We start from the raw sequence: 22514 nt of genomic DNA, 5'->3' as shown, positions 1-22514 counted from the left end.
GTCAAATGATTACAAGAAAAAAAATAGCCACAACTACTAATTAAACTAATTAGAAACTAATTAAAGCTTCCCCACAGTATGTGTATCTTTACATTCACCGAACTGCACTGAGAAGCTGGCAATATCTGGGTAAATCCATGTGATCTGCTTTTATTGATTCTCAGACACGAGCCCACTGGACTCCCTCATGCTAAACTTACTACTTGAGATGCAAAAAATTAATAGCTTCAGAAATGGTTAAATGAAAACACTCTTGGGGTTTCATCTGTTCATTTAAATCTCCTTTGGGTCTAGGAATTTCTTGGTATCTACAGAGAAAGCAGGACTCAGAATAATTCCACATGTACTAGTATCAGACACCAAAGCATTCCAGCACCATAACAGGATAATGCCAAGGCTCAAATTACCTCTTCTCTCTTCTACACAGGCAGAACAGCACTTGAAGAACACTGGGCAGAAGAGAGAAACAAAAGTGAAAAAAACCAAAGGAAATACAAAAATATGAAAAAAAAAGAAATGAAAGTAATGAAATTTTAGCAATGTGTTCACATCTCTACAATTCGTTTTTTCTCACAATATAAAATCCCAACTAGTTTCACTCTCAAAAGACAAGGAAGAAAATAAGGAACAGGGAACATTCTAGTTTCCTGCTGCTTCTAAGAAAAGCAGTGAAAGCATGTCAGAGTAAAGAGACTTGGAACTGCTAATTTAGATGCAGCTTAAGATTAGAAATTCACTTTCATCTAAAATAAGGAACAACCACCATGTGCCTACCAAATAAACACTTTTTGCTGAGTCATTAAAATATATTTAAGTAGTTGGGCAATTGTACACACTACCTCTTCAGTCATCTGTTTCTTAGCTGCTTTATTAAATATTTCAGAAGCAGGTCAATCAGAAAAGACAAAGAGCATGAGTGGATGATACAAAACTACAGATATTTGGAATCTGTGGCCTGCTTGGCATAACAAGTTGAAGAAATGTAGTGGTCAGGAATGATTATAAAAAAAAATCAGTTTAACTAATGAGAATTCAAACAGTAATAGGGTAAGGCACAAAGTAAAACACTCCAAAATATATTTGAAATGACAGCGTTTTGTCTTTTGAACTTTTTGTATAGAACTAAACCAGAGCAGTTAACATTGCTGAGAAAGTAATAAATTAATTTCTAAACCTTTCAAAACAAAAATTTCCTTTTATAATTGCCATCTCTAATAATTGTATGATTTGCAATAAAGCTGTCACTTCTCGTAACTCTTTTCTCTGAGAGCAGCTTTACTTAGTACAAAACCATCACAACCAGCTTTCTACCATGATAAATTTCAAAAATCCACAGTTTGGCATTGTAATGAATGGATGCTGAAGTGGGTGACAATGCACCCCAAGGCAGCAAACCAGGTATGTGTTCTCTTTGCTGGTGGCACACTAAGCAACAACAAGATACTTCATCTCACTGTGGTCCTCCTCCCATCCACTGTGGATGTATTTTTTAAGTACTGTCATGCTTTTGCTCATTACAGTCAAAGTTGGGCCTCAGTGTTTGCTTTTTCCCTTTAAACATCTGTCCTGCAATAATCAATGTGCACAGAGCGAGTTCTCAAAACACAACTGGTGTTTCAGAACAGAGCACCCAGGGAATGAGACCTTTCTCCATGTCCCAAGAAAAAACAAGATTTATGGCAACTTAGACAATTGTTTAGAGGGGAAAAGAAGCTATTTTTAACTATCTTTCCTAGTGGCTGCACTTAAGGGAGGCTCCCATTTCCTTTCTTCATCTTACACAGCAGCCATAACTACTACTTCCTTTTCCCTCAGCTGTTTTTACAAAATATCAGGGCTTGCAGCTTGCAACTATGCACTGTCTTCAATACAGTCACAGGTTCAAAGCAAAAGCCAGATACTGCTTCCAAACCAACTTCTGCCCTGAAGGGCAGCAGGCAACTTTACCTTTGAGTGTATCTATTTCTGTTCCACACAGAAATAGCAAGCCTGAATTAGGCAGGGCCCTGAGGCCAGCCAGGGGATCCAGATTCAAGCTGCTGTGTAAATAAGTGTACAAGGGGATGTAGACCTCACACAAACTACTACAGATTGTGGTTGTGCTGCTCAAGGACTGCTACTTGGTGTGATCATTTGCACTTGGGACAACTAAACTCCAGTACAGGAATCTGTAGAGACAGAAAGCACTGCTAAAACAAGTCTTCTGCAGTCCTTAACAGAACTAGATAAATGCTACCATATGCCAAGTATGGGACATGAGAAAGGAACTCTCTCTTTGTCCTCAGATGGAGACATTTGAGACGAAGACAGTATTTGTGTTCACATTTGTATACATTTGGTGAATAAAAACCGGAAGGATAGGAAGGGCAGAGCAAGCAAAGGCTACTGCAATTCTAAGATCACTTCCAAAGACTGATCTCATCAGTCTTGCACAATACAATTCCAACACAAAGATGAAAATTCAAAATAAATCCAGTAGAACTGCAAGTTATCCGCTATCACGCTAATGACCAGATACAGATCTCCCAGAGAGCATGATCATTTTCTTTTTGAACTCTCACACCCACCTTCCCCTGCCACACAGGAGTTTACAATGCTGAGAATAACTTTGGGTTTTGTCTATGCAGTGACAAATTATATTACCAGCTTGCCTCTCAAAAGTCCTGGAACCTTTTAATAAAATGCACCATAAGAGAAATAATTTGGAAATCTGCGGCATGGAACCTGTATATTCCTCAAGGACTAAAACAGCCCTTCCCACAATTTTACCTTGACTGCCCCTCTCCCCAAATCTTAACCGAAGCTTCTTATGATTCTTCTGAAAGCCTTATTTAAATATATATCTGAAATCACTTCCTTAATTACTCACTCAAGCTCATGCATGTTTAAAAGAAGTTTGGTAGGTGAGCCACCTCTTGTGGGCTGTACTGAGCCAAGTTTAGGTAGGCAATGACCGTCCTACACTGCCTCTAATCTCACCCCAACAGCATCTCCCCCAGAACAAATTATACATCCACAGTGCATCTGTCAATTAACAGCCTCAGAGTTTGTGTTCTGCAAGACAATAAAAGTAGAAAAATAAAGGAGCCTTACTTTTTGAAAGCATACCAGAAGAGTCAGAGAAGCTAAGCATTCCTCTAGGGAAGAATAAACTTCAGTCTCTTGCACTTCCTTTATGCACCCCAGTTGATCTGAGCACTTATCAAAGATCTCTTTTTAGTAACATGATACAACTCGTTTCTTTTCATTAAAGAGAAGAAATGCATAAAACAGCAATGTTCAAGTGGAAATGAAAATGTCTTTTTACAATAACTGAAATAAGGGCAGTAAGTGAAATTTAAGAAGAGATAGTATCAAGAAAGAAGCACACAAAGAACCACCTCTGAGATGAAGGATAAAACATCCATGGGGAAGGGAGAAGCAGGAGAGTGTGCAACTGTGAAAGTCTGTTCCCTGCAAGGCCTTGAAATTACCCCTTTTTCACCAGATGAGTCAAGTACCCGGCAGAGAAACACCTCATAAAAACCACCATAGTTATGCACAAAGCATCTGAACTAAGGTCAGATAGTTGCTATAATGAGTTTAGGGGTTTACATGACTAATTTCATGCTTATTTATAATGCTCTGGTTTTACGCAATTTTGATTTTGTGAGTGAAAACAAAACTACAGGACTGTGCTCATTCTCTGCTAAGAACATTTGCATTTTCCTTTCTTTAAATGCTCCACTTGGATCTTAATCTGCAGGATTACAATCTCCTGCTCAAGCAGAACAATTGACAAGGGAGAAGGAAGGACGTCCACAAAGCCAGATAACATAAAATATGAAACTACAGTGTTAAATTTACTTAATTTATCCTACAGCAACTCAGCATCTGCATACTCACAACTTCTTTCCAAGAGCTGTTTTAACACCACAGGTTAGGAACATGCACAGAGTCAATCAAACACAGAAGTTGGCAAACTAGTTTCCATCTGAACTCACTCTCTTCCTTCACATCTCTTTGTTAACTGTTCTTAACAATTATCCTCAAGCTGTTATGGTGCATCTCACTCTTTGTGCCTCCTGTACTATTAGGGGCATCTGCTATTAACTGTTTGTCCTCACATAACCAGGAAAACCTGAAAATACCTTTCCACACTTTCTTCAATATCTCCCACATTTTTCCACTACTAACTTCTCTCCAACTAATTCTGGTAGCGTCCATGTAGAGATACGGCTACCAAATCCAGCAGAAGCATTTAACAGGGCTCACTTTGTGCCACATCACACTTACCTCTTAATTTTGCTATGCCTTAGAAATAGACACCATCCAACTTCATAAATAAAATACAATTAAAAAAGGCCTTTTCCTGTAAATGCTGTTTGAAAAAGCCAAAGCTCGCTCTGTTCCTCTTCAATCAAAGGGAGCTGAGTTTCTACTGGTGCTTTCTAATACTTATTGCTATAAAAGAGCACTTCAAACTTCCTCCCACCTCAACTAGATAATAAGCTTTTCCTTAAATCAAACATAATTAACTGTACAGCAATTCATTAAACCATTTCTCTCAAAAACCACCACTCCTATAAAATGAGGGGGAGCCAGCATTCTGCAGTTCTGACCACATCCCTCCAGGTGAGACCCTCAGCCCCAGGACCTGTGCTGCTGGTGATGGCACTGAGCTCTCCAGGTGCCTTTGTGCCCAGCACAGCACATTGTTCAGCTGCAAGGTCCCTTTTCAGAAGGTGATTAGCCTGCCTTGTTTGCTGCAGGATGAATGATGCTCTGGTGCCTGTCTAGACTGAGTCTCGCTGGAATGCAGTTACCTCTGCACCTCGCATTCCCACACCTCAGGGAAGTGAGGCAAGCTGCAGTGTTATCAATGAAGCACTGAAACAAACTGCTTTATGTCATTGCCACAAAGGAATTTACTATCAGATCCCATCGCATACGTCACCCTCCTGTGCCATTAAATATTTCAGCTCAATGTAATAACTGTTTGTTTGTGGTACCCCTGCATTTTACACAGTTGGCTGCAGTCACATGTTGAAAGCACATGTCGGTAACATAAAGGTAAATTTGTGACATGCTTCTTCTAGCCATCCTAAAAAGAAAAACAAAGCCAAGGGTGGAGAAGGATGGACAAATCTAGGAAAGAATCAAGACACAAATACCTTCTTCTGTAATAACACTGGTAAACATCCAGCCAGGATGTCCAGTTTTATCTGGGGAAGCCAGGATATTGCAGTAGGCTTACTTCTCTGTATTTCCTGGCAGCCTCAATAAAATGCCTGATCTCCAGAACCTCTGTCAAGTTGAAAGAACTACCCATAAATGTGTACAAATGAATAACGTATTCAGAACACAGGAATACTAAAAAGGCTTCTGGGATTACACCAGCATCTTGTATAATAAGTATCTGGAAACAGAATCTAACTGTACTGGACTTCATTGTCCCAAAGTGATTCTGGATTTAAGCTTATAGCATGAACACAAACACATGAAAAAAGCAACACTGAGAGGCTCAGAACTGGCATCACATCAGCACAGAAAGGGAAAAGTGACTTACTTATTAAATTTCCATTTAAAAAGAGAACATTCACATAAATGTTAATTTCCCCCTCAGCAAAGATATAAAAGACAAGTTAGTTGATACAGTAAAATAGTTCAGTATGTAGAATTATCTTGATTTATCTTCAATTAGAAGCCTGTCTAAAGGCTGTTGACATCTTTGGGTTTTTCTTTTGCATTATATGCATGAACATATTGCAGGAAGATTGGAAGTGCTATACATCAGTGTCATTAAATATATGCTGAATTCTGATGTCTGAAAACTATGGATTTAACTATATTTAAAGATTTGAACTTGGCAGAAAAGATACCATATGCACAACAAATACATTAAACCAGCACCAAAGAGAAGCCATATCTAACCTTGCCTTAGTAAAGCAACCCTAAAACACAAGTACTGTATGGAAAACTCCACAGCCTTTCAGTCACTTCAATTAAGCACTAGTTTTCACTAATATGTAACAACAAATTTATGGAAGATTAATCATAATCAAAAAGACAAAGACATTAAGAAGGTTGAGATTTTAAGCAAATTCTTATTTCAGTTAGTACAACTGTGGATTATTCAGGCTCTCTGTAAAAAGGTTCTGTAAATTTTTGCATTATATGCCACATAAAAACTTTTTTAAAATGTTAAAATTTTTTAACATTAACTTTTTTAAAAGTTAAAATTTTGCTTTTAATCTGTTTCTTTACAGGTCAAACAAAAACCTGTTGCTGCTATTATCATAAGCATTGGCTACACACAGTGCAGTTCAGACAGAGTTCTAGGGCACATTCTGGATTTACTGGCAATTTCAGATGCTTTCTCACTTAGCCAGTGCAAGCTCCCTTCTGAAACAGGGCATCCAGGAGTGAGAGGACAATGCACACTGCCCTAGTGCTACACACAATTCACTCTTCTTCACAATGGGTCTCCTGGTGTTTCATGAGAACCTTAATTAACTGCAGAGCTTTTTTTTTTCCCCACCTATCTTCTCCCCTCATTACTGGATCACCAAGTCTGTTCCTAGTTTTGTTTATACCACATTAAAAGCTCATTCTTTATTTTTCTGCATGCCTTATTATCTTCTCAGCTCAGCTCTTTTGTTGCTAACCCTTCTCTCACTCTTCCAAAACCAGACAAGAAAATCAACTTGCTGGCCGTGATATCACTTTGGCAATATTTGCTTCCTTCACAATATTTGCAGACCTTCACTTCTTCAAGATGAAAGACTTTGTTTTGATAACTACTTCAAAGTACATAACATCTGAACACTTGTTTCCACATTTAACTCTTCCATTCCTCAACAGAACTCAATGCAACATCCCTTTCAGTACATTCCCTCTTAAATGCCCCTAGATTTCCTCAGTGAAGTGATTCCTGCTCATAATATTCTTACCAGTCTCATATATTATGGCACCACTTACTATTCAATTGTCCTTATTGTCTTAGGACCTCACTGATTTTTTTCCCCAGAACATTGCAAAATGATAGGAAAATATTCTTACATTTTCCAAGTGAAATCACAAAGTTGAGTTATTATATTATTACTGCATCACTAGTGTTCCTTACTTTAAACAACCCACCTTCTCCCCATTTTTAAAATTAATTTACTCTGTGATGTCATATTTAGACTGTGTATTCCTGTACCCAAAGGCCACATCTTCAGTTTTAAGTAGCTATACAGTCTACCTACAGATCAGTAAAATAATAATAGGGGGTTATTTGTTTTGCATACAAACATTCTATTTCAGTATTTCTTAAAATAAGGGAAGCTAAATTTGCTGACAGCTTCCTTAATGGTACTATTTCTCTGACAGGAAACAATAAAAGACAACAAAGTCTCTCTATTTGCCACTTTAGATATTTCTAAGTCTGTATGGAAAAAATCAGGAAAGATACTTATTAGATTTGAAATTCTTGGCTAAAACAATGAGAAAAAAACTGTGACCAAATAATTGTGTTCTGCTACAACAGCATTAACTACTACAGGTTAAATTTAACTAAAATTTAATTAGGTCAGATTCATCTTAGCATAACTAAAAGAGAAATTATTTAACAGGTCCTGATAGAATCTGGATGTAATTAATAAGTGTAAAGTTTACCCATCCCACAAAACAAGCCATTTATGATGATTTTTTGGAAGTTAAGAATGCCATGAAAACAGTAAATGTTCTAATATTAAAAGTATTAGGTTTTAGCAGAACATACTGGTAGAATTTTGGTAACAGTGAGCATGTAGGGATACGCACAGACACACACACACTCTCTCTCATATATACATGTATGTTTTACAATTTATCTTCACTGTATCTTTGCCATACACATAAGAACTGAGAATTTGCATCTTTTCTATATAAAAAAGTTTACAGAGGTCCAAATAATACCGCAGTGGGCACGAGGAATGATTTCTCCTACTGTTTCCACATCGTTTTTTCACTCATTTAAATTCACTGAGTCATTCATCGCTGCCTGCAGAGCCGAGCAAGAATAGCACGGGAGGCTGGAGCGAGCGGTGCAGCAGCAGCAGCGGCAGCCCCGGCGCGTGGCCGGGCCCGGCTCCTGCCCCTGCCCCAGCCCCAGCCCGGCCGCACCGCCCCGGCCCGCCCGGCTGTTTCGGGGCCGGCAGCTGCAGCTCCCCGGCCGGGCCCGTCCCGGCCAGAAATAAGGGAAAAGAACTTCAAACATGCAAACACAAGAAACCGACACCGCGCTGGCATCCAGACGAACTTCATTACAGGGCTCCTTTTATCCTTCTCTGATTGCAACCGAAATCATTTTAATACAGAAAGCTGCTTCTTGGGCTGAGTGACTGCTTTGCATATATATGGCAGTGCCACTGTCGAGCTAAAAGACAGCTGCTACAATTTTCCTACTACAATCTTACTTTTCTTCACCTTACTATATTGGTTTTACATACCATTCATATCTCAGACAGGTAAATATAATAAAAATTTATATTTAAGAACTGATAGTTTAAAAACATCTAAATTTTCAGCTAAGTCTCTTCTCCACATTTAAATATAAAAAATCAATTTCTAGAGTTTAAAATCTAAACAAATAAAAAGACTGACAAAAATTCACAGGACATTATCTTCTGCAAAAAATATGTCCACACCAAGATTTTTGCAGCTTGGAAGGTATAGGAACGCTAGGCCTGCCAAAGAAATCAGCTTTACTGACTTCTCTCTGCATCAGAAGGAAGGACTAATTTTGAAGTAGATTCAGCAACAATCTGACTACAACAGAACCACTACTCTAACAAAAGCAAGCATTTTTTTTACAGTGGATAACTAAGCATACTGCTGTGAGATCATTTATTTAATATAATCACTACTAGAGAAAATAGCTTTAATGGTATCACAACCCACTATTTTTCCTGATACAATTTTGTGAAGTCTACCAAAGGATTGTGGATTAATTTTAATTCTTGGGAAAATTTAATTAAGGTTCTTTAACACGGATGGTCTAGGAGTCTTGTATCAAGTATCTGCTGCTTCAATTGTAGAAATAAAATGTTTTATTTTTAACAGAAACCAAACCATGCTGAGGAAGCCTCATAAGGGAAAAGCAAGAGCAATAGATCATGTTTAGTCAGTTGTTCTTGTCCCTGAACTCCATTACAGCTTCTCCCACCAGGTAAAGCTGACCTTTGTGACTTATGCAGAGGGAAGTGCACTTGATGCCAGGAATGACGAGCTTGAGATGACACTGCCAACGCCCAACACTCTGATATTAATTAGGTGCTGCATTCTCCAATGTATAAACTAAGGAGCCAATTAACATATGTGACCTACAATCATACTTACAGCCATCTCACCACCACCAAAAAACCCAAAAAAGCCTCTTACCCATCTTTTCTTACACCCATCCTGCTTACAACTCAAAACAGTCAAAGGATATATAGTGAAAGCAGCAGCATAAACATCAGCTTTTGGCTGGACATAATAGTAAGAGCTTCTGTACTGACCTGTTAGTGGCAGTGGGCAAGGTAATGCAAGGTTCCCTGAACCACTGCCAGTGTCATTGTCTGCCACTTACTCCAGAAGGTGACAGTTCACACCTTGCCATTACTCCTGCTTAAACAAACAATAAACTACTTTTCACGAACTTGACAGATTGAAGCAAGTATAAATATATGCATTACAAAAACATTCAAAGGGACCACTGGAAAAGCCTGAGTTACAGCACTGTTGAAAAGAAGATCATAAGGAAGTTTGATGTGTGGGGTATCTGAACTACAGAATACACACAGGACAATCAGCTAAATGTAGTTTTGAAGTGTGAAAAACAATGCATACCATTTAAGTTACTCATACACACTGTGAAGTTCATAAATGGATGATAAGCATTCAGTAAAATGATTTGGGCATTGTTTTGCAAGTTCAGTCAAAAAATTGGCTAGTACATTGTCTCAGAAGCACCAGTTGTTCCACAAGCAGCAAACTAATTGCCTAGAAATGTGACTCTTCTCCCACACTTCTTAGCCAACTCCCACATCTCCCACAGAGGGATCCCTCATTCTCCCCCAGATCTCCTACAGCATGCCAAGTGAACAGGAAAAAAAAATATTCTGTGCATAGTCCAGAGCAGTGTATGCACCAACACTTACATCCTGGGCTGAGTTATGCTCCTCTTTTCCCTTGGAAAAACCTCTACCTTGGAAGTTTTTCCTCTATTCCTCTATTCAGTTCCTAATTTTTCATGAAAATGGTAGCAAATTAATCTCTTGAGACTTTTCTCATCTTTCACATATGGTTGAAATTGGCTGGCAGATTACGGAGTTCGAGGTGGAGACAGAAGGGTTCACAGATGTCAGTCTTCTGGGTCCATAATGCATATTTTTCCTTCCTTTTCTCACAGAATAAACCAAAGAGAGGATACAGAGTACTGAGAGATACAAAAGGTAGACACATTTACAGTTCAAAACAGAACACACGATTCGAAGCAAACTCAGTAAGGCAACTGACAAAACTGACAGATCCCAGTGACTTGAAACAAAATGCCACCACCACCCAAAAGCTTGTGATTTTGAAACTTACAAAACTGAGGGAAAAAGAGAAGGGTAAAGGCATCATCTGAATGACTGTGTGCGTCTCATTCATTCTCACAAGAAAGAATAGAGATCTCCCAAACTGCTACCTATAACCATGCTTTGTCTGCCTTCCCAGTGCAGAAGGTTCATTCCACTCATTCTCCAAGCAAGTCTGACAAATGTTCAGACACTGTCTCTGTCTGGCCGTCTCATACGCCTTGGTTCTCATCCCACAGCAAGCCAGACCCAATCCTTCATCCGTTCATATCTCCCCTGTCCCAGCCTTTCTTCCTGCTCACCACACCCCCTGACTGACCTCTCCTATCAGATTCTCAGCTGCTCAGCCCAGCTCCCAGCTCTGCAATTAACACATGAACAGACATCTCCAGTCACGCAAGCATCATCAGGAATCAAAATTCTGGGAAGACCACAGTTCTCAAAATTTTTAAAAATAGAAAAATTGCATTTCAAAACACTGATGATCAAAAGCTTAAAGACAGGAACTTATCTAAACTGGTATTCCCTGGCAATTGCCTGTGTATGCATACTACATTACATTTTCAGGTGGATTGCCACATATTAATTATGGCATATCTTAAACAATCTTGCATTATAAAAGAGGCAAAAAAATCTACTACTGTTGCATTATGAAAAACATGATAATTAAGCACTGTAACAGGCCAGACTACCTAGACAGGCTGTGAAATCCCTCTTCACTGGAGATTTTAGAGATGTTAGACAGACATCATTATCTGTACTTACACTACCAGGCCATGGAGGAAACAGAGAAACAACTTCCAGCCTTATGCTTCTGTAAACTTATGCTTCAGAAAAAAAATAACATGGAAAAAAAACCCAAAAAACACTACACCACCAAAAATCACAAACAGGTAAAAAACAACCAACCAAAAAAAAACCCACAAAAACCCCCAAAACAAAACACTATAAAATCCACACTGTAGAAAATCAGTTTGCATACTGAAATGTTAGTCTTTTGGGGAACAATTCCTGTATTTCACTTATTCTTAAATTCAAAATCAAGCAGTGAGTAGCTCTACTATGTCTACAATCTCAATAAAATTAATAGTTACTGCCTGCAAGCTATGCACAGATTCCAGTCCTACCCAACCTAAATCATCACCCAGCCTGTTTTATTCAGGGCATAAACATTTTGTTCCAAATGAAACTTTACACTCAGCTCACAGCCCTGGCTATAAAGTTATATTCTGCCCAGAAAATGACAGCACATGTTCATAGCACAGCCAGACTGAGTCCAAACACAATGCAGCTCCAGTACCAGGCACTCTGTTGTTAGGAATAAAACATTGCTGAAGAACCCAATACAAATTTCTTGTCTCTTCAGTGAGAAAGGCAGAGGAAAATGGTATTTACCAAGGAAACAATTCCACTGACTATACAAACGACTGATAAATACCTAATGAAATATAAAAAGGGGAACAACAATGCAGAACTCAACAAATATTTTTTTACAGAAATTTGTAGTAAGTGCTAGGGAGATGCCATCAAAGTAACCTCTTCAACAAACTTCACTGTAAGAAAATTTTAAGAAATCCAGTTATGCTTCTCTCTGTCCAGGGTGAAGTGAGGTTGGCCTGCCTTCATCAGAGAAGGACAGGCAGACAATTGAGCCAACTTTTTATACACGGTGCCTTTGAGGGTAAAACCATTCACACTGGAGCAAGATATCTGTGTAATGTCTCAGGGCTTGAAATTTGAGTTCCTTGGCCACCAGATGAGCACAGCTTCCATCTCCTCACAGGCTGTGCCAGCAGTGCACAGTGCAGTGTCCCAGTACTGAAGTCTGCTTGGGAACTGGAAGCGCCTGAGCCAAAATATCACAGAGGCTCACACAGGCTGATTCACCTAAAGGAAAAAAGGCTCTTCCCAGCAGGGAGAACAGCTTGCACAGCTACACAATTTCTTTACACAAGCCCACAGCCCATGAAGGCCCAGCCTGGTGTCCAGGCTGCACTTGTGCTGTGGTTATCCTTCAGGCACCAGTGTGCACCCCAAGCCAACAGCCTGGCCTCCATTTCCCAGGCTAGGATTTCTGAGACGACTCCCAACACAAACAGAAAAATAAGCAGAATTTTTAGGTTACATTTGAAAAAAACATAAACAATGGGTGTAGCTCTTGTAAATAAGGAGAAATCAGGGTGCAGATAAGTTTAAAAAAACCCCACTGTTTAATATGCAAGATACACAGGGTCAGTTACTAATTTGAAACACTGAATTAGAAGAACTAAGTTGAATATCCAAAGGAGATTATTCCTCATTTCACCCAATTCACATTTCAGACAAATTATGTTGAGATACTAAAGTAACTTAAACGAGCACGGCAGAATTAGATAAAGATACTTCAGTTCACTCATTTTAATTAATAATTAAAATTATCATTAAAAAATTTTCAATTTCTATCCGATTCCTTCCATGCTTTAATTTTTGCAGCCTTGTTGAACTGCACAGATACAGAATTATGAAAATACTCCCAAAGATAAAAGGATATTCTGTTTGCTTTAATTTTCACCTTATACTTTCTGCAAATAATTTACACATTAGACAATGGAATGCTGTCTACCCTGGCCATGTATGCAGAAGGAAAAGTGGTTCAGTATTGCATATCACAGAACGTAAGCAAGTGAAATGAGGAAAGATTGTATCTTTAATACCTGGTCCATACGAACACCCAAACAAAATTCTTTTGCAATACTGGGGAACAGCTCAAAGGTTCACCAACCACCTTTTCAGGCACAAACCCTCATGATGAACACACTAGAATCCTCTACAATATAAAGACATATTTTTATATGTCTCCCAGTTCTAAACAAAAGATTTAGAAATAACTATTTAAAAGAATTTGAAAAATAAAGAACAAAATGTTGCAAACCATTTTTTTCCAATACTGCTTTTTAAACCTCTACCCAAGACTGCTGTCAGTAAAATATCCTCACTAAAGCATTTCTCTTTACAAAGACTAATACATTATTTAAATGCAGACTTATCTGATAACTGTTAAGATCTGTATTTTAAAGAGGAAACCAGTAATATTTTCCTCCTAATAATCAGCAAATATTTCTGCATCTAGAGCTAGTTCTTTATTATATCTTCAATTAGAAAGGGGAAGGAAGAGCCACCTTCTTGCTTCATTCATATTCCAGATTATGAGTGGAACTATCATCTACAACCCCATGGTAAGATTTTTTGTGTCATCTTCTTTATTCATTGTTTCATCTTCCCTTTCCTGTCCATACTAAACCCAGGTCTTTGTGGAGTTCTCCCCAGAGAGGTCCAGATATTCTTCTCCTCCAGACAGAAACTTAAAAACCTGTTATCAAAATACTTTCCCTCTGATGTCATGATTCTGCATTTATAGGCACTCAATTCTATACACTGCTGAGATATAGTATCTGTTCACTAATCAGAAGAAAGAATTAATAGGGGTTTCAAAGCTACAAAGGCAGCATTTTCACTCTGATGGGAGCATACAGTTCATACTTTGGGGGAGGGGAAGAGAAGAAAGAGTGTTGGCTCTTTCATGAACATAAAAGGGCAGAATTACACATTAGTGTAGCTTCCCCATGTATAGACATTTTTTTTCTGAAATGCAGTGTAAACTTAAAATCAGCCATTAGCTTCCTTAACTAAAGCTCAAATCATCCATGTAATTACTTTTACAGAGGATTATGACCAAGTTTTTTTTTAAAATGTGAATTGTTAAAATTTCACAATTAAGAAATAAATCACAATGGGAAAATAGGTTCCTATTCACAAACCAACCGACCAAGCTGGCACCGTTAACACCCTTTTAACAAGGCAGAACTGAAATACTGGGAATGCTGTTGCCAGGTCAGAACTGAAGTGAATTGGGTAAACCGTGCAAATGGGCTCTTACAGCACCTGCCCAGCCCTTGGCCTGCTACAAATCTGTGCTTGCTCCTTCAGGAACCCTTCTTCATCAGGGCACAGAAATGACCAACTCACTGAAGTTTTCACAAAGGCAAAAAAAAACCTACACTTTATAAAAAAATTCATTTGAAAAAAAAGTTGAGATGCTGATGCTGAACATTCTTGGTTCATATGTGCTTTAATACCAAGATTTTTGACCTTCAGAAGTCCCTTCTCCCAGGAAAAAAAAAAAAAAGAGGGGAATAAACCAAAAACATTCCTCAGAAACGACCACAGAGAGACGCTGCAGACATCCATCGAAAATAATGGCAGTCAAAGGTCAGGATGATATAGGGAACATCGAGCTTTTCATTTATGAATCTTCCTGAAAGAGACCTCTTAGTAAGCAGAAGCAAGAAAATCAGGGACTATCCAGTCAGAGAAAACTGCCTAAACATGTGTCATTTACAGGATTTTCCTAATAATGGCACCAAGTATCTTCAACTTTGACAAATTAATTTTAAGACCTCACTGAAATATAACATGGAAACCACCATGCTTGTTGGGTCATCCTAGCAACATTCAGCAATTTTCCTCTGAAGATTCGCTTATGAACTATATCCAGAAGATTACAAAATATCAGGAAGAAAAGCAAGCACTGCAGATTGGATCCCGATCAGTAAAACGACAGAAAAGTCGTAGGAGTCTTCCAAAAGTGCTGGAAAAAGCATACTGCAAGAACAATTGGTATTCCTGCCTAACAAAGCTGGGTTACACTCGAGGGCTCCAACACGTTAATCTGTCACCGTGACAGAAAAGCAAAGGATGCCAGACCAACATACATCTCTTTTCCAACACCCTGCATATCTAACACTGAGCTTCCGAAGACAATTAAAAATAGGACTACAGTATCCAAATATACGAGTAAGGATGCTCTTAGCATTTCTGCTTCAAACTTCGTCATAAAAAAGAGTACCCTTCAAGACCTTTCAGCATTCCCTAATAGCGTTTTTTTGTGTTCTATAATCACAAGTGACAAAAGAAATAGCTCCATATTTGCTTCAGATCTCTCCAGGGGAAAAAAAAATACACATTACAGTAATTCTGTTACAAAACTACAGCACATGTGTAAGGCCCCGAGAAGCACCGATGCTGATAAAATTAAAAATGGCTGTGCCCGAAGATCCCACAGCGAAACAGGCACAGCTCTGCTGACGATTAAAATATATATTAAAAATTCCTGCATTACCTTACAAAGGGCGAGGTATGCAAAACAAAAAGATTATATATATTTCCAAAACTGAAGTAAGTTATTAGACAAGACATGCAGATCTAAGCAAAGCATTCTTACTGAGTGCAGGTCGAGCTCATTTACACAATAAAGCAGATTTTATTCCCCGAGACACTTAACGTATCACGATTTCAAAACTTTTATCAGGCTTCGCCGCTGAAATTAATGCCCAGTACTTTGTAAGGAGGCACCGATGTGCCCAAATACCAGCGGACCCCACCCCCTTCCCGCTGCCAAAATGGCCAGTTCGTTCCACCCAGTGGCTACTCACCAGCCGCAGTGCCGAGCAGTAGGGTGGCACTGGAGAGCAGGAGCACCAGCTCAAGGTGCTGCAGTGAGGCAGGCATACCTGGGCAAGCCACGGTTCGAGCCGCCAGCAGAAAAAAAAAGGGGGGTTTAAAAAAAAAAAAAAAAGCTAAATCCCGAAGAGACGAAATTCCTCTTGCTTTCGCACAGCCTTCCTTAACTCTCTTGGTTTACAATCCCGTCTGGAAGGGCAAATGGCAGATGAGAGGAGCCGTCTTCGCTCTTACTCCATTACAGCCGCCTGCCTTCATGCCTCGGGAGCCGGCAGCGCTCAGCGGACACGGGGGAAGCGCCTGGCTCTGCCTCCCAGCCCCGCGGCATCTCCCCCGCCGGGGAGGACGGCGGCACGCTCCCGACCCCGCTGGGAACCGGGCTATTTCCCACGCAGCTTCACGACATCGAAGAAAGCGCCCGGTTGGGAAGGGAACATATCCAGACGCGCCCACAGCGGTGTCAGTCAGCGCGGGCCCTGCGGGCTGGCCGGGGCACGGCGAGCGAGCTAGGCGCTCACGGCGGCGGCGCGTCCCATCCCGGCAAAGGTCTCTGTCCTCTGGCCGCCCCTCCTCGCTGCCTCACGCTCCGGGGAAGGCGGCGACGAGGCCCCCTGTTCTCACGGCGAGGGCTGCGGTTGCATCCCGGCCCATCTGCCTCCCGCGCCGGGCGGGCTCCTCCGCGCTGCCCCGGCCCCCGCCGCAGCACCGACGCCACCCCCGGCCACCCCGACAAAGGTGGGGCCCGGGGCGGCGAGGCCCCTCCTCGGCGGCTCCAGCTGCGAGCGCACCCGGCTGCTCTACGCGGGCGAAGGCCCTTCCCGTCCTCCGCCTCCCGCCCCGAGTTTCCACAGCGCCGGGCAGCCTAGCCCGGCCTCCTCACGCCGGTCTCCGCTCAGCCCCTCCGCGCTGCCAGCGCCTTCCTCCCCCCGCGCCGGGCTCGCCGGCGAGGGGCCGCTCCGCCTCCTTCCCCTGTCCGCCGCCGGCTGCGGGCGGGAGCCGAGCGAGGGCCGAAGCTCCGCCGCCCGCGCCCCCTCTCGCCCGCCCGCCCCAACAGCACGGGCGGCTCCAGACACAAAGGGGAGTCGCTGCAGCCGCCGGCCTGGGCGCCCGTCCCGCCGCACCGCCCCCGCCGCCCGGCTCCGCCCCGCACCATAGAGGTGGCTCCAGGTAGGCAGAGCGGGGCCGCCGGGCGGAGCTCCGCCGGCTGAGGGAGGGGGCGCGGGGCCGAGGGCACCGCCACGGGCGGGAGCTGCGGGCGAGGGGCGGCTCCGAGGGAACGGGAAGGCCCCGCTAGACCTTCCTGGGAAGGCCACGGACGGCCCCCCCCCATGCAGGCTGCCTGTGAGAGAGGCTGTCAGCAGGGACGCGTGAGCTCAGGATTCACAAAAAACGCTGTAACAACAAGAAAAAAATGTTCAGCAGTCTCCGAGATTGCGTCATGTTTGAGCTCGGGGGCCTGCCTGTCAGACACCCGGAGCTTCTGCCTCGTCCTCGGGTTCAAGCCCCCTGTGAGCTTCCCAGGAACGCTGGCCATAGCACCTACTGCTCTCCCGCGGTGAGCCCAGGCAAGTCACGGAAACACAGATCCCTTAGGTTGGAACAGACCTCTGAGATCATCGAATCCAGCCTGTGACCGATCACCACCCTGTCAGCTAAGTACCACATCCAGCCTTTCCTTAAACACCTCCAGGGATGGTGACTCCACCACCTCCCTGGGCAGTCCATCGCCCTTTCTCTGAAGAATTTCTTCCTAATGTCCAATCTGAAATCCACTCAGCTTCAGCCACGTGACTCTCTCAAGCAAAACCATTATCTACCTCTTAAATTAAAGATATTTTATGATTTCAAAACAAAGATAAAGTGAGCTCACTCAGCTGTTTGTATGCTTTAACCTTTGCTGTATTGCACAGGACCAAAGAGCTGATGGGAGGGCTGCAACTGGGATGTAGTGTTTGATGTTCTGGCCTAGCAAGGCTCTTTCAAACAAGTTCTACTGGCTGTTGCATAGAAAAAAGGTTCTTAAGAACACCCTGCACGCTGAAGGCACCTTCAAATCTGGGCATCACCAAAGGTTTGATTATGGGAAATGCTTCCCTGTGCCAAAATTCCTATACCAGTTTCAAGGGTGAACTACAAGTTCAGAAATCCAATTCCACACCTCAAAATATTGAATGATACTACATAAAATGGTGTTGTTGCAAGTCAGAGTTACAATTTTAGTGATAATAAAAGTTTTCTGCACAATTCCATTCCTCTTCACAAGCCATAATAGATGAAATAGATGTAATCTGATACTTTGATCATCAAGAGAATTATTAAATAAATTGTACTAGGATATTCTTCATTGTGATGCTTTGGCCAGGGTCATAGTTTGACATTCCTAGGGTCAAGGTGAATTTACACTGATAGTTATAAAGTTGCCTACAATATTTTTACTTCTAATCTATGCAGATCCAACATGGTTATGGGTAAGACAATAAAATATAGAATCACAGATTGTAATTTGTATTGCCACTTTCCAGAACTGCAACCACACGTTAACCACAGTATCCTTCCTGTTATTTGTGAAATATGAATGTCAAGAAATAGCCTTTAGAAGTAACACCAACACCAACTCTCCCCCTTCAACAGCTAGAACAATTTTACCTCCAAGAGAGGAAAAAACCCCAACACTGAATATTTTTCTGCAGCACCAAAATCCAATGTTCTTTTCTGGTTCCACAGACACCAAACTATGCCACACACCTTCTGCCCAGCTGCAGCTACCAATAAAATAAGCAAGATCTACTTTGTTTAGAGAAAACAAGAGCCTTGCCATGTGGGTTGCACAGCACTGCCACTGTTTAGATGGTAAAAGAAAATTACTGTAATTGTTTATGACGTGTATGAAAACCTGCTCAGCCTGAAGTAAATGACAGAGGTCTCACTTGTTTCAATAATTCTAGTTTTGGCTCATTAATTAATACTAGGAGTTCTTCTCCACAAGAAATTGTACAAAAACATATTCTGCCTTAAAGTACTTTTCTTTTTTTCTCTCCACAAAACAGATTTGTATTTTGTTCTGTGTTTTCCTAAAATGAAGGCAAAAGACATGTCATTGTAAATACAATTATTTCCTTTTAGTTTCACAAAAAGGAAATAATTGTATTAAAAATGACATGTCATTTCCTTCATCCAAACCCGATCAAGAAAACGCCCTACTGAAGGGCAGGGGGCTGTGCATCTGCTTTGCTGGAGTTTCTATCAGGCCCTTGGATTGATCTCATACACTTGCAATCACAGCAGTTTGCAAGAACTTCCCCTGCTTCCCCAAGTCCTGCAGATGTTCTCTGCAAGGGCCGGGTACCCCCAGCCCTGGTCACAGCCCGGTGCCAGGCGGCAGAGCAGGAGCGGCAGAGCAGGAACTGTGGCACCCCGGTGTCCCTGGAGCAGGAACTGTGGCACCCCGGTGTCCCCGGGGCTGGCAGGGCCCAGGAGGGGCTGACCCCCTCACAGATGTAGAAAGCAGTCGCTGCTGTCTAAGCACAGAGGCAGCTTCCTTTTCCCACGGTGCTGGGAGGAAACCAGAGATCCAAACTGTCACAGTCAGGCTCGCTCATTGTTATGTGCTTGGACAAGAACATATTTATAATTCTTCCTGTGATATTGTTTTATCTGTAAGCTAGGATTTCGCTCTCCTAATGTTCAGCAACACCAAGTAAGACCTACAGAAAGGTAGTCAGGATAATGAAAAATTGCAGAGCTGCAGGACTGTAAATCTGGCGTGCAGGTTCAGGTAAAGATGGGGAGACAAGAGAAAACACATCAAATTTACCAAGATTTAAAATATTCTGACTGAAGGACTGTATTTCCACCAGGAAGAACTCTGACCAAGGAAACAACACTACTGAGCTTAGTGGTGATAAGACTGTTAAAAAATCTGAGGAGGAATGGCCTTAGGAAGCAGATGGTCTTTTGCAGCTGTGTTCACTGTTCTCCCAGCCAGGCTGAGGCAAGGCTGCCCCAGCAGCACGGCCATGGGGCAAGGACGAGGAGGACGGTGGCACAGGAGCCAGGGTCTGTGGCTGGGAGCTCCCCAGGATGAGGGTCAGATACAGCAGGGGACGTGTATCTTGCCCTTGGGTAGGGAGCTCTGAACAGCACAGGCACAAACAGCACGTGGGGGTTGCCCTTTGCTTCAGTGAGACACAGAGAGGAGAAATGCAGCTGATAGGAGGCTCAGGAGTGTCCGCTCTGGCTCAGACTGATGCAGACACAAACACGTTGATATCACTGCACGTAAGAGAAATCAAACGAGTCCTTGTTAGCAGCATCTCCTTTAAACAACACGCTTCTTTATTTTTAATTAACTGGAATAAGGGAAACTATTTTCATGCTACCAAGAGAGTATTTCAATCAGTGGAAAATAAGATGAACAAAGAATGAAGAAAACGCAAATGAACTATGAAACAATAGCTTGAGTTTCATTTCTTTTCAGAAAATCCAATGTTCAGGCACTTTAAGAAGATTTCTCAGGGTAGGTTCACTGTTATCCAAAAGTTTTTCAGCGCTGATGCAATATAACTGTTATCATTGTTAGGACTCAGGGGACTGTTCTTTTTGACAGGGCCTTTCATGAAGTCAACAAATCAGTTTAAAACAAGCCATAAATTATATTTGGCTGCCTGTCAGCTTGGCTGGGGTGTTCTCCCAGTGCTGCTGTAAGCGTTGAGGAAAGAATATAACAACACATCCAGATATTTTGCTTTTAGGAGATATTTTGTTCCTAATTTAAAAAGAAAGCATCTCCCTAGCATTGACTCTGATGCATAAACATATGTTAGAACAGCCATCAAGATTTTTACAGACTTCCTTACAAATAAATACACCCGTTCTGGATCCTAAGTGATGGCTTAATAAATAATGGAGTCGGTACAGATCTCCCCAACAAGTGCCTGCCACTCATTGCTAAACTAGGGAACTGTCAGCAAGATCATCACCCCACTCTTGCTCCTGTGTGTGGAGAGAGAGGTGGTTCCTGATAGATGGGATCCAAGCCTCCTATAGCTCCCCAGATATTATTAACATCCTGATTTGCAGCCAGAACTCACAGAAAAGACAATAGTGTCTACTTACAGTCTGCTGAGTTAGCAGCTACAGCTTTAGCCAGTGCAGCCAAACAAGAAATCACACACAGACATCGTTACCTTTGGAAGTGTTCAGTTCCTTGTTTTATATAGATTTTCCCATCAGTGTCCAATCCTGGCTGCTGCACAGTGGCATTAACACACCCCATAAGTCCCCTTGGAGTCAGGGCAGGGAAGGTGGCTGTGGGAAGACCACACTTACAGGGAAGCAGGCACATATTCATAAGGAAAAACAATGAAACCTCTGGAGACTTCAGAAGCAACCTGAACACAGAAGTACCTACCTCAGTCATGGACATGTTTCCTTGGGATTGGGGAAAGGCACCCTCTCCTTCAGAGCCTTTTTACAAACTACCAGCAGCACTTTCATCTTGTCTGAATTATTGTTGGGTTTTGCTCCTTTTCCGGGGCTTGGTATTACAGGATATTGGGAAAACAGATTCTACAAAGGAGGGACAGAGGGACACCAAGCCTTGACTGAAATCCCAGAGAAGTCCTTTATGGGGTAAAGTCTGTTTCTTTCTGTTCTTTCTGACAGGATAGAAAAGCCCTATCCACAATGGTCAGCCTGTCCTGACAAGATATGACAGTGGCAAAAGCTCCCGTGGCATCACATACCAGACCAGGCTCTCGTGCTCCCAATTCTAGCAAAAGCCTTAAGGAAATGGTAAATCAAATTCCCTGCCTCAGAAGGAATTAATTTCCCCTTTAGTCCAGTTAAATAATCTGTGCCAGACATTACTTTTGGCCTTTAGACTCATAAAAATCTGTCTGAGGGCTGTTATGACTTCATTTTTCTTTGTCTCTCAGACAAAGAAAAGAGCACCTACTGTTGAGCTTTTGAAAAAACCTCGAAACATTTATGAGCATGTACTAGTAAGTGTTTTCAGACTTGAGTTTTTCTAGCTCTACCAGGCTGTTGTGTAATCTACTACAAGGTGAACCACACTGTGCAATGAAGTCATGACAGTCTTTGACATCAACATCCTAAATCAGAAAAGAAGTTTTGTGGCAGCTTTGTTAACCTTTTGATAACAGACTCTTAATAAATTGAACACAAAAATTAATTGCACCACTCTTGTGGCAGTCCCCAGAAAGATCTATTTTGATGTTTTGCTTCTTTTTTTGTGGTGGTCTCACATGCCCTGATTTTGGTGTAGCAAGTGGTTTCCTATGGGGAGCCCATAATTGCATGATCAAAGGATCATGTGTGAGGATCAAGAGTGGAAACATAAGCAGGTGGGTGTGGGACAGGTTGGCCTTGAGCATGCAAGGAGAAGGAGGAGGAAGATGCACACTGTGGGATAAACAAAGGGATTGTTTT

General features: G+C 41.8%; 2 protein-coding genes across 2 annotated transcripts in view; one reads left to right on the top strand and one right to left on the bottom strand.

Moving 5' to 3' along the window:
• BMPR2 (bone morphogenetic protein receptor type 2) overlaps window positions 1-16726 on the bottom strand; it is a 100843-nt gene extending 84117 nt beyond the window's left edge. The window contains exon 1 of the mRNA XM_054277650.1: window positions 16037-16726. Coding sequence (XP_054133625.1) covers window positions 16037-16112 — 76 coding nt within the window. The 5' untranslated portion in view covers window positions 16113-16726. The remainder of the gene's footprint in view (window positions 1-16036) is intronic.
• LOC128937924 (basic proline-rich protein-like) lies at window positions 16273-17235 on the top strand. The gene has a single exon (XM_054277805.1). It carries the CDS (start codon window positions 16273-16275, stop codon window positions 17233-17235), a length of 963 nt encoding a protein of 320 aa, XP_054133780.1.
• Window positions 17236-22514: the final 5279 nt, after the last annotated feature.

Source organism: Melozone crissalis, unplaced genomic scaffold (genome assembly GCF_028551555.1).
Source record: "Melozone crissalis strain CALT ecotype California unplaced genomic scaffold, PUWL_Pcris_2 ptg000023l_1, whole genome shotgun sequence".
Taxonomy (NCBI): Eukaryota; Metazoa; Chordata; class Aves; order Passeriformes; family Passerellidae; genus Melozone; species Melozone crissalis.
Note: the sequence above shows the minus strand (reverse complement) of the source record. Positions and strands in the feature narration are given on the sequence as shown.